Genomic DNA, 13,075 nt, shown 5'->3' on the forward strand with positions numbered 1-13,075 from the left:
ATCAAAACTAAGGGTAATCTTCAGGAGGAATTGAACTCTTTAAATTGAACCAGTTCAAAGAGTTCAGCTGTTCAAATTTGAACTTGTAAAAGGAAAGTTCTTGAATAATTATTTTAGGCTACTCAGTCTGAACAATACAAAAAGAAATCACTTAAGCATTATATCCATTTGTATATTTTGATCACATGAATAAGCTTTTTAATTTGGTATGCAGAACAAATGTAATTAATTATTCAGGCACACAATGGATGCTGCTTCTGGTCACCTGATCTTTCACCTCTCTCTCTCATCCAATTGGCACCACTGTTACAGCAACTAAACTGACATCCTAGCATTACTGTTTTCCTCCGAGTCCTGTATGGATTACCAAGAAAATCACCTACCATACCTGAGCACCACATGTCTCTTCAATTTGCAAACAAAAAGACAGAGGAATAGTTCCATAGTATTAATGTTGCACTTAAGGACATTTGCTGGGACTGTCACTTTTTTAAAAGTCAATTTTAAAAATTATTCTTCTGGTTTCTGAGTTATAACACTCATTATAAAACCCCAAAAAAAGTTATATAAATTAAATGGATATTAAAATCCAACATCATTTCAAAGCCGAATACAGAAACTATAAAAGTTTCATGTGAAAATTGACCAGAGAGCTTGCAGGAATATACTCGCCACCATATTACGAGTTGCCCTAGCTGAACCTTATAGGAGTGACGCATGCTCAAAGTGCCTGTATATTCGCCTCCTATTGATTCATTTTGAACCAACAGCAAAAGTCTGACAGCTGTTTCAAAACTCATTGGTTTTCATCAGAGACTAGGCAGAAACCTAAGAGAGCAAAAACTCTCAGTACTAAGGAACTTTAAGCATTGGAGAGGTGTATATTCCGTAAGCGAACTCTCAGTTGTTGCGCAAAGTATAAAAAAAAAATAAAAGGTTGTCATAAGTTCTATAGCATGAACGCTGCACTTAAGAACATTCACTATGGCAAACTTTCAAATTTTAAAAAAATATTCCTTCAGTTTCCATGAATTTGCTGTAGAAACAGTTCATTGTATATATGTTGAATTCATTAATAATCATCCTTAAAAAAAGTTAATGCATAATTTTATGAAAAATTAACTTTTTATTCTAAACTAAAACAGAATAAATTACAAAATTCTGAAAAGGTGGATATGGAGTGGAAATTATGCTTTCAATTACAAAAGTAAGTAGTTACCTACCTTAATTCTCTCTATACATTACATTTCAGATTAAAAGTAAAAATTTAGTATGCATGATGCTAATAACGATAATTCTATACTAATAATGAACTCTTAATAAACTTACTCTTTCTTTTCTTCGATTCCCCTTTTGAGGCTGCAGCTTCTGTCATAAGAATCATACCAAACACAATTGCAGCATCTACATGTTATTAAGGAAAACTTTTATTTTAGTGAAATTGTTCCTTTAATCAGAGTTTACTTTATTTCCATCTCCCAACATTAAAATTCAGGAATTAAGACTAAATGAAACTATCCAAACTTCGTCTACCATAAAAGTCAGATTTTTTTTTTTGATAAATTAACAATTTGTCATTTATCTTTCAGCTGATCAATCCAACTTTCACTATACTGTGTTGCGGTAATTTCTTTAGGTCCTACAGCTTGGGTGGACAAATGACAGGAGTGAAGGTTCAAATTTCATCATAGCATAGGTGTTTAAATCTTTAGGTGGTAGATAATCTGCAGTATCTGGTGTGAGACCACTCCTACCACCTTGCTCACTGGTAGTCTGAAGTGCATAGGGAGGGGGTGGAGGAAGTTCATTTCTGGAGAGAAGAGATCCTATATTACCAACCTTTTGAGGATAGGATTCTCACAAAAAAAAAAAAAAAAAACCTACTTTTGAAGCATATTAAATGTATCTTAAGATTCGCATGTAAAATCTCTCTAATTAAAGTCTCAGAGCATTCAACTTTGCTGAGAGCCACTAAAATTAAAATCCTGATTAACTACCAAAACTATTTCATATTTTTCATTAAACGACAAGTTCAATTGCCTGCCATGGCCAAGAAACTTTAGCTGCATAGAATTCTAATTGATGCTTTGCATACATTCTCCAGAAAGCAACTCTTTTTAAAATTTAATTTGCGTTTTTTATTTTGATATAAATTAACGATCTTTACCAGATAGTAATATACAAAGCATCACAAAGAAGAAAACATTCTTTTTTTTTTTTACTAACAACGTTGATTTTATTCCATTATTAAGATAAAGTAACAAATATTCAAAATTAATTTTTTTTTTAAATTTATAACCAGGCTTTGTACAGCAACAAGATAACAGATGACTCTTCTTTTACAGATTTACTCCAATCACTTTCTCACAAATGTTCTGTCTCATGCTCTTTCTATGGGCATTTTCATGGATACTGTTCTCTCAAACTAGCCAGATCATTACTCAACTTTCCTTCAGGTCAGCATGAATACATCATTCAACTTCAAACTTACTGACCAACCTTTCATCCTCTATTATTCCATATATCTCTAGCATATACTAATTCATAAAACTATTCCATACAATTAAAAAAAAAAAATTTTTTTATGTTAATTCCAGACATGAATGATCGGTAACATTTCGCATCATGGATAAGAGAATTAAACAATCCAGGAATCCTACTCTAAAGACCAAACATAACTTTCTAAAGAATTTTCAAGTCTCTAATAAACAGGATAGTGGTCTCACATTGAGTGACAAAAATTTTTATCACCTAAAATACTCTTAGAAGCACCTATGCCCCAGTGGAATTTTAACTGTTGAAGCATAGAAATACACTAGTCAGCAACTCAGTTAACAAATATCTGTTCTCTTTCAGTTAAATTTAAAAAACAAACAATGAATGAATTGTAATCTGAAAGATATCAATATATATAAACAATTATGCATCTAATAATGTTTTTATTTGATTAACAAGAGCGAGCTGTTGTAGCAAACAAAATCAAAGTTATAAACATACATGCTTCAAAAATTAAGAATATGGATCAATTTTCTAATGTTATATATCCGAATACATTCAGGATTACTCAACTAAGAGTCAGCATGAAAAATTACTAATACTTTTCTGAACAGTATTATTATTTTTATTTTTTGTGAAATATCAGAACTAGTTTATGCATTTCATCATTATCAATGATGAAAGCATAATATTATTCAAAAGCATAATACAGTCAACTCTCATTTCAGCAAATGCATAAGAACTGAGAAGTACTTTGCTATAGCAGTTTATGAATAGCATTTGGTATAACATTATACCTATGAACCTTCCGGACTTTTCAGTAGCTTTTTTTACAATAAACATGTTTACTATACTGAGAGCTAACTACTGGAAAACAAAATCTTTAATAGTAAAACAAAAAATTTGTAACCCAACTCTTGTAACCTAGAGTTGGGTCACAAATATAACAGTTGATCAAAATTAGACTTACATGGGTGAACATTCTGAGAAAAATTAGTAGAATAAACAAATATAAAAAAAAAGGTTAAATGAATGAACAATTATATAGTAATGATGACTTGTTAATCCATTAAGGATGAGTTAGCAGCAGGCTCAGTTACTTGAAGGGCAAGTAATCAAGAAGTTATATTAAAAGGACAGTATGTAATGTTCTTACAAGCTGAGTTCAAGCTAAATAAGGATTTTTGAGACCAGATTTTTACTTTAAATCAAACAGTCAAGAAATCATGAGAATATAACAAGGATTTGTAAGTTTTACATATTTTAAAAAAAATGTATGTAACAAAAGAAAAGCAGTTCAAAAATGGGACATTTTCTACAGAGAAGTGTATAACCTGTACTTAAATTGAAAGTCACTGTTAGACGAGTCCTTAGTCATTAGAAGATGAGCTAATGAAAAATTAAAGATGCACAAGGATGTAAAAACAAGGGTGCGCATATTGAAGACCTGAACAAATAACAGATTAATATGACAGAACACTGTTGAAAGAAAGCAAGTAATAATACAAACTGAATTATGTTGTACCATCATGGTATCCAGTGCATCCAATGATTTTACTTTGGTCAGTTAAGTCCCAAATTGCCAGCCCATCCTCATTCATTTAGCATCTGATCAGTAGTATTTTTTTTTTTTTTTTGTTTGATTATTAGGATGGAATGAACCACAGAAAGGTGAGAACTGGAAACTGAGTCAAAAACTCCAGTTGGTTAATTCTCTACATTTCTTATAGACTATGCAGCGATCTCCTCTGAGTTCATCATCATCATCATCAAATTCCTGCCATGTACCCTCAAGGGATGGTACAGGATATGACAGTACTACATGAAAAAAATTACATCATTACTAACTTCCTATCTACAATTTTCCTCCAAATCAGTCTGTTACTTGTCAAGACTCCAACATTATCAGATCTTATATTTCTATCGTCTAAGGCACTTTGTACCGTATCAATCCATAGTACAGATCTTTAACTCTGGTGATGTTGAGTTGGGGTTTGTTTTCAGATTTGTTCCAGTAGCTCACTTTTCGCTGTTTGCCCTGGTTCCCTGGCGAAAACAACGGGGGCCTTTTTTAACCGGGCGACGTCCCAGCCGGCATGAAATTTTGTCATGTTGTACCATCATTTTTTTTTTTATTTTGGTTTAACCAATAGGAATACAATTTGGTCGGCTAAATCCCAAATTGCCAGCCCATTCTCGTTCGTTCGGTATCAAAGTAGATACCCAACAGGGTGCACCACGAGAAAGTGAGGACTGGACATTAGGTCAGAAGCCCTGGTCGGTTCTCCGCATTCCTTTAAAGGCTATGTGGAGGTCTCCTCTCAGTTATACAGCTTTGACCTGAGTTGTGTAACTTCAACTATTGTACAACATAATGAGATCCAGTCAACTCTTATGGTTAATTTGTAATAGTGGATAGTCTACTATTGTGAATTTCTTATGAATCTGCTACTCCGAATTTGGGAAAGCATTCTATCTAAAAGGGTCAGGACTTTTTTTTGGTACTTTACCATGAGTATATTTGTTATAATGATATTTGCTATAATGAGAGCTGACTGTATCTCAACTGATAATGAAATATATATTTATATATTATATATCTCATTATCAATTTACATAAGTTGTTGATATAATTTCTGAAAGGGGAGGGGGAGTAAATGAGAGAGAGAGGATTCATGTTTAGTAAAATCCTTGAATGATTTTTCAATCGATATAAATTCTGTAACAGAATCAGGCTGACTAAATAATTTTGGTTTTCCTATCTTTAAATAAAATATTGAGGTTTAATTCAATTAAAATAGTTTTACCACAATAAAGGATACTTAAAATAATTACAATGTAAGTTTCAATAATGAATTGGCCTCCACTGCTTCCATGAATGTATGCCTTAAAAATACAATATCAGAATATTTATTTTATCAAATTTATTTATTAAATTCAAACAGATAATTGTAAACAAAATAAATACAAAATAAAATGAATCTGAAATTGTTTTAATTTCGTAGTTACATAATATATTGTTTACATGTATTACACTGGATGTCATAGGAGCAAATTTTATTGTGAGGTGGAAAAATTATCACTAAGGAAACTGATTTTTGAAAATGTACATCTCAATATATTATCATTACATGACACCTGCATGGAGCCCAATGCCTTATTGTAAAAGATCAATCTACACCATACAACCCTAGACTGCATAATTCACCATCCATACTATGTTATCTGCCATCCACTAACATCATATGAACTACATATTTCGACTTTTCTGTGAATTTTCTTTCTGGATGATTTGACTGTATGTGGAATGAAAAACCCTACCTCAACCGAAAAAGTCCATGTCAAGATTCATCTCAAATCAAAGAAAGTTTATCACAGTTGATATGTAAAGCTATAAGGAAAAGATCTGCTAATATGCTTTTCATCACTTATATGCAAAAATAAGAATATTAGCAATGAGAATAATGTAAACTTCAATGCTCATGTATTGAACATATTGATTTTTATTAATGAACTGTGACATGAATTTTCACCTAATACCAAAAATGTCCAACAGTTCTACAATTCATAATGTACAGTAGTACCTTGGTTTGCGAGCATAATTTGTTCCGGAAACATGCTCGTAATCCAAAGCACTCGTATATCAAAGCGAATTTCTCCATAAGAAATAATAGAAACTCAGATGATTCGTTCCAAAACTCAAAAATATTCATATAAAAATAATTACTGTAACACAAAATACATAAAGTAATCGAATTTATTAATTACATTACAATTACATATTAGTAAATACAATTAATTGTATTGGGTAGGACGACTTGCATTGTCACTAACGGAATCACTGCTATCTGTTGACTCTTTTTCTTTTTGTGCGACTTTAACAAGGAACCTATCCAATGACACTTGCTTTTGCCTCTTTTTGAGGATATCATGGAAATATGACATTGCATTGTCATTAAACAGATTCATTGCTCGCACTGCCATAGCCTTACTCGGGTGGTGCTTTTCTATAAAATTTTGCATTGTTTCCCACATTTTACACACCTCCCTAATCTCATTTGAAAAGAGGGATGTCCCCCATCTTTTTCTCCTCCTCCTCAGACCAGATCTCCTCCATAACCTCTTGCTGTTGCTCGCGATGCAGATTCATCAGTGGTAAACTCCTAGCCATATTCCTCCACCAGCTCTTGAATGTCATCCTCATTCACCTCCAGTCCCATGGTCTTCCCCACGGACACAATTTCATCGACAACTGGCAGCTCCTGTTCATGAGCAAACCCCTCGACGCAATCAGACCACAGTTTTCTCCAAGCAGAATTAAGGGTTCTCTTGGTGATCCCATCCCAGGCTTTAGCGGTGATCTTGATGCAGTTTACAATGTGAAAATGATTTTTCCAAAACTCTCGAAGGGTAAGGTTAGTTCTTTCGGTCACCTCGAAGCATCACGGAAATAGTGCCTTGGTGTAAAGCTTTTTAAAGTTCGAAATGACCTACTGATCCATGGGCTGGAGTAATGGAATAGTGTTGGGAGGAAGGAACTTGACCTTAATGAACTCAAATTCTTCCAGTAAGTCGTCCTCAAGGCCTGGAGGATGAGCAGGAGCATTATCCATAACCAGCAAGACTTTGAGTGGCAATTTTTTTTCTAAAAGGTATTTCTTCACTGCAGGACCGAAGACCTCGTTAATTCACTCAACGAACAAGGTACGAGTGATCCAAGCTTTGCTGTTGGAGCTCCACATAACGTTTTACTGGCTCTTCTGCATCCTTGCATTTCTTGAAGGCTCATGGATTCTCAGAATGATACACAAGCAGGGGCTTGACTTCGAAATCACCGCTTGCATTAGTACACAGCAAGAGGGTGAGACGGTCTTTCATGGGCTTGTGACCGAGCATTGCATTCTCTTCTGCTGTAATGTAGGTCCTCTTTGGCATCTTTTTTCCAAAAAAAGCCCCGTCTCATCACAATTAAAAACTTGCTGTGGCAGGTAACACTCAGAAACCATGAGCTTCTGAAACTCGGCAACGAACGCCAAAGCTGCCTTTGCATCCGAACTTGCAGCCTCTTCGTGCCTAACAACACTATGGATGCCACATCTCCTCTTAAATTATCAAACCATTCTCTGCTCGCCTTGAAGCCTTCTTCTTTTTCTGTAGATGTACCTGGCAGTCTACTTACGAGGTTGGCATACAAGGCCTTCTCACGGATCAAGTTCTCAGTCACAGTATCACCTGCTAGTTGCTTCTCATTTATCCACACCAAAAGCAACTTTTCTACATCTTCCAGAATACGTGGCTGTTGCTTTGATACTCTCGTGACTCCTTTTGCTACATCTAGCCCTCTTAGTTCTTCTTTCTTCTTTAATACTGTGCAAATCGTTGACGTAAACTTCTTATAAAATCTTGCGATGGCGGCCACTTGCATACCTTGTTCGTGCTTCCCGATGATTTCCTTCTTAACTTCCACCGTAATCATCTCCTTCTTCTTACTCGCCTTCCTTTTCAACCCTTTTCTTCATTGGGGCCATTGTCATAGTACAGTTAATAAAGAACAGTCACTACATTTGGACGCAAAATAAAAAAATGCTTTATACACACACACACACACGTGGTCACAACGCTAGCACGAATGTTGACTATATGAATGAGGTATGCCGACTGAGACTGTGCATGCGAGATGATTACCCACAATCCCGAGTGGCTTATGATCACGTGATGCTCGGCAGACAAAGCATATAGGTAATACAGTACTCGTATTGCAAGACGTCAATCGTTTATCAAGTTAAAATTTATTAAAAATTTTTGCTCGTCTTGTGAAACACTCGCAGAACAAGTTATTCGCAATCCAAGGTACCACTGTATAAGCAAACTTGAAGGAACATAAGAAATAAAATGTTACAGTGAATGATCTACTATAACAAATTTCCTTAGGAAAAACACTGATGCTTTAGTTGGTGTGGTTTGAAACATTACTAGTTGGAACATTTCATCAGAACACAGACAAAATCATACTGTGTGCATGATTTGCATGCGTTCAGTGAATGAAAAGCACAACAGGTAACAAAGAAATTAATCATGCAGTTTAATGGTATTAAAAGCAGCAGAGATTGGAATAAAAATCCTTTATTACCAATATTTTGCAACAGGCATTATGGTTTCATCAGGAGTATGAAACAATCAACACAAGACAAACCAAAAATGGAGCAAACAGTTTATTTTTCCAAGTTTCTGTGGATGCTTATGATAAAAGAATATCTGTACAGTATTATTCTACGTATAAAAATTTATTTTGATTAGATCAACTATTTCTCTGAACTGCTACTGCTTTCTCAGCATTCCAGTGACAAGGGTATTTCAATGACAACTGTGAATATAAGTATGCATAAAACTAAATAAGCATAAAAATATCAGTGAACACAATTGTTTGGTTCATGTCTGGAACCATGAGACGTGGCTTGCTATCACAGCTGAACACAATTTCCCTCAGAGCTAATTCTATCCATGTTGAATTGCTTGATTATTATTATTTTTTTTATTATAGATCATATATTTTATTTACATATTTCATTATAGATCATATAAAATTATCACTGGAGTCGTTAAGTATACTGTGCAGAATAAGTATCACTTCTTGTCATTTTTCTGAATATGTATAATATAGTGATTGTTGTATCAAACTCCTATGAACAAAAGGCAGTCTGTTATAACACAAGGTTCGCTATAGTGAATTTCGGGTAAAAATGCTAACCCACCCATGAAATTACAAGAGAAAAAATAAATAAATAAAAAAATATCACAGGAAAGAGAACAAAGGAAATCACTAGAAATAGGACAGAAGAAATCACAAGAAATATTCAGAATTTAAATTTCAAAATGTTACATTACCTTAATGTAACATTAAGGTAATGTTCATCATCATCAAATTCCTGCCATGTACCCTCAAGGGGTGTACAGGATATGATAGTACTACATGAAAAAAATTACATCATTATTAATTTCCTATCTACAATTTTCCTCCAAATCAGTCTGTTACTTGTCAAGACTCCAACATTATCAGATCTTATATTACTATCGTCTAAAGCATTTTGTACCGTATCAATCCACCTATATCTTGGTCTTCCACTGGGTCGTTTTGCTGCCAACCTGGCAGAGAACACTTGTTTTGCTAATCTTTCCTCGCCCATTCTGTTTAAGTGACCATACCACCTAAGATTAGCTCTGCTAACGCATTCCTGGATGCTGACAATGTCAAGTTCTTTCCTAATATACTCGTTTTTAATATGATATTGCCATTGATGCCATCTGTTCATGCCTATAATCTTTCTCAGGACTCTCATATCTGTGATCTCTAGTCTTTGGTCAAGTGTTTTACTTCTGACCAAGCTCTCAGATCCATAAGTTAAAACTGGTTTGAACACTGTCTTGTATACAGCTAATTTAGTGTTCCGACTGATTTCTCTCTTATTCCATATGAATTTATTCAATTGACTTCCCACCATACCAGCTTTGCTGATTCTGTTGTCTATTTCTATATTTAATTTACCATCTTCAGTAAAAATCGCACCTAAATAGCTGAAATGTTTTACTTGTTCCACAGGTTCTCCATTCACAACACAGTTGACATTTTCAATGATTCTGCCTATTTTCATTGTCTTTGTCTTTTTATTGCTGACCTTCATACCATATCTATTACAACAGCTATTCAATTTAGTCAGAGAATCTTGCAGACTTGTAGCAGATTTATTCAGAAGTATAACATCATCTGCATAAAGCAAAGAGCTGACATTAACATCTCCAATTTTGATATCATGTTTAATACCACTTTCCTTCATAATGTGATCCCTATTATTGCTTGATATAATGCCCCATTGACACCATATAACTGAAGCGTATTGAATAGCTTCTCTCTTGGCACCTTGTCATATGCCTTTTCCAGATCGACAAAACTTAAATACAGATCTTTGTTATATTCCCATGCTTTCTCGACTATTTGTCGTAAAGTGAAGATCTGATCCTGACAGCCTCTATTTGGCCTGAATCCAGCTTGTTCTTCACCAAGCTTTTCTTCCACAATTCTTCTCAACCGTTTCTCAAGAATACTTGCATAGATCTTGCCAGGAACACTCAGTAGGGAAATACCTCTGTAATTCTCATATGCAGTTTTATTTCCCTTTTTATATATGGATACTATGAGAGCTCTACTCCAATCATCGGGAATTCGTCCCTCTGTCCAGGCTTTCTGAACTATGCAGTGCAGCCACTGTAAGACTCTTATACCACCATACTTCAGCATTTCTGGTCAAATATCATCTACTCCTGCTGCCTTTCCACCTTTCAAGCCTTTGATGGCTTTTTCTACTTCTAGTATAGATATGTATTCCTGACTGCATGCTTGGTCAGTGTTTTTTTTATCACTGTGCTGTCATCACTGCTTGTTTCATTTAGCAGTTTTTCAAAGTAATTACTCCATACTTCAAGGATATCTTTTTCTCCTGTTTTCATGTCACCTTTATCATCTCTAATTCCTTTTACAACATTCTTTCCTCCATTCTTAAGCTTCTTCAACAACCTCCAGAATATTTTGCCACCTTCTTGATATTTATTTTCTATATTCTTGCCAAAGTCCTCCCATGACTTTTGTTTAGCTAGTTTTACACAGTGTTTAGCATTCTTGCAATTGTCTCTATATTCTCTAAGAGCACAAGCTGACTTATTTGACAGGAACTTTTGGCATGCTTTCTTCTTTTCCTTCACTGCCTCTTTAACTTCCTGTGTCCACCAGGGAGTTCTGATTTTTTTATCCTTACAGATAACCTCACCACATGCCTCTCTGGCAGAATCAATCAATGTTTTCTTCAGAGTTTGCCACTGAATCTCCAAGGTTTGATTCCTGTTCTCAAACTCTTTCATTTTTTCTTCAATAATATTTCTGTATTTTAGCCTACAGTTCACATCTGAGAGCTGCTCAACTTTTATTCGCTTTAAAACTTTCTTACATGTTATTCTTTTCAATATGAAATTTAATTTTATCCTGCTCAGGACTAAATAGTGATCACTTCCAATTTCAAATCCTGTGTACACTCTGGTGTCCTGCACCAGGGAGAAAACATCACTATCAACAATAACATAGTCAATGAGACTTTTCTTATTCCTAGCCTCTTCTCTCCATGTGAATTTGTGCACATTTTTATGTTGGAACATGGTGTTAGTAATAACCAGTCCATGTCCTGAGCAGAAATCCAACAGATATTTGCCATTATTATTAGCTTTGCTCTTTTCTCCAAATTTTCCCAAAATATTTTTGTATGTCTCACAATCATTTCCTACTCTGCTATTTAGATCCCCAACAAGGACCAACTTTTCCTTTTTCATTGTGTCAGTTGCTTTTTCTAAAGCCTCAAAAAATTCCTCCACTTCTACCTTAGTAGAACCTTCTGTGGGACCATAGGCACAAATAAGTCTCATTGTCCAGTTCCCCATTCTCATATTTGCCCACATTACTCTATTTGAGACTGACTGCCATTCAAGAAGATTAGCCTCGTATTTTGTGTTGAATACTATGGCTACTCCTTTTTCTTGATTGTCATTGCCTGAATATAACATTTTGTATTTATAGCTCAGAAAGATCTCACCAGTTTTGGTCTTTTTTGTTTCAGTCACCCCTATTATGTCGATCTGGTACTTATCTAATTCCTCAGCTAGCTCCATTTCTTTGCCATTCAGGCTTCTTACGTTGATAGTACCGATCTTTAACTCTGGCGATGTTGAGTTGGGGTTTATTTTCAGATTTGTTCCAGTAGCTGACTTTTCGCTGTTTGCCCTGGTTCCCTGGCAAAAACAACGGGGGCCTTGTTTAACCTGGCGACACCCCAGCCGGAATGAAATTTTGTCATATTGTACCATCATTCTATATTTTGGTTTAACCAATAAGAATACAATTTGGTCGGCTAAATCCCAAATTGCCAGCCCATCCTCATCCGTTCAGTATCCAAGTAGATACCCAACAGGGTGCACCACGAGAAGGTGAGGATTGGACATTAGGTCAGAAGCCCTGGTTGGTTCTCCGCATTCCTTTAAAGGCTATGTGGAAGTCTCCTCTCAGTTATACAGCTTTGACCCTTAAGCATCCCCCTAATGTTACATTAAGATATTGTAATTACCTGAAATGTCATAAACTAAACGTGTAATCTGTACCATTAAAATTTCAAATAACCTGAAAACTTCAATTGTCAACTTAGTTGCCTTCAATTACAAAGAAGAAAGGAAAAGAAGTGATGAACATTAATCTACATTAGTCAGCCTGATGGTAGAGGAAAAGTGATAGACACAGCTGGTGTGAATGTCAGCTTCCCGAATGGAAAGAGACTGAATGACATACTGACAGAAATTGGTATTGTTATCTTAGAGCTGAAAATTAAAGAAATATTGCATAATATATAGTATTTCTATAATTCAAAGTTTAAGTAAAAGTGTAAAATCTACAGCACATTTTATTTGAAAGACTATAAGGTAAAAAAAAATTCTAAATTTCTGATTTAGAATTTGAGTTTTTGACCTCAAATTTTACACACTGCACATA

General features: G+C 34.8%; 1 protein-coding gene across 2 annotated transcripts in view; it reads right to left on the reverse strand.

Moving 5' to 3' along the window:
* The window catches only part of Ostgamma (oligosaccharide transferase gamma subunit), a 98,186-nt gene that overhangs the window by 47,213 nt on the left and 37,898 nt on the right, over positions 1-13,075 (reverse strand). For both annotated transcript variants that reach the window (XM_090395006.1, XM_090395005.1), the window contains exons 8-9: positions 5,319-5,382; positions 1,330-1,404 (exon numbers count right to left, since the gene is read on the reverse strand). In XM_090395006.1, coding sequence (XP_090251132.1) covers positions 1,330-1,404; positions 5,319-5,382 — 139 coding nt within the window. The remainder of the gene's footprint in view (positions 1-1,329; positions 1,405-5,318; positions 5,383-13,075) is intronic.

This window comes from Typopeltis vanoorti, chromosome 6 (assembly GCF_054136105.1).
Source record: "Typopeltis vanoorti isolate ZY-2024b chromosome 6, IOZ_Tvanoo_1.0, whole genome shotgun sequence".
Taxonomy (NCBI): domain Eukaryota; kingdom Metazoa; phylum Arthropoda; class Arachnida; order Uropygi; family Thelyphonidae; genus Typopeltis; species Typopeltis vanoorti.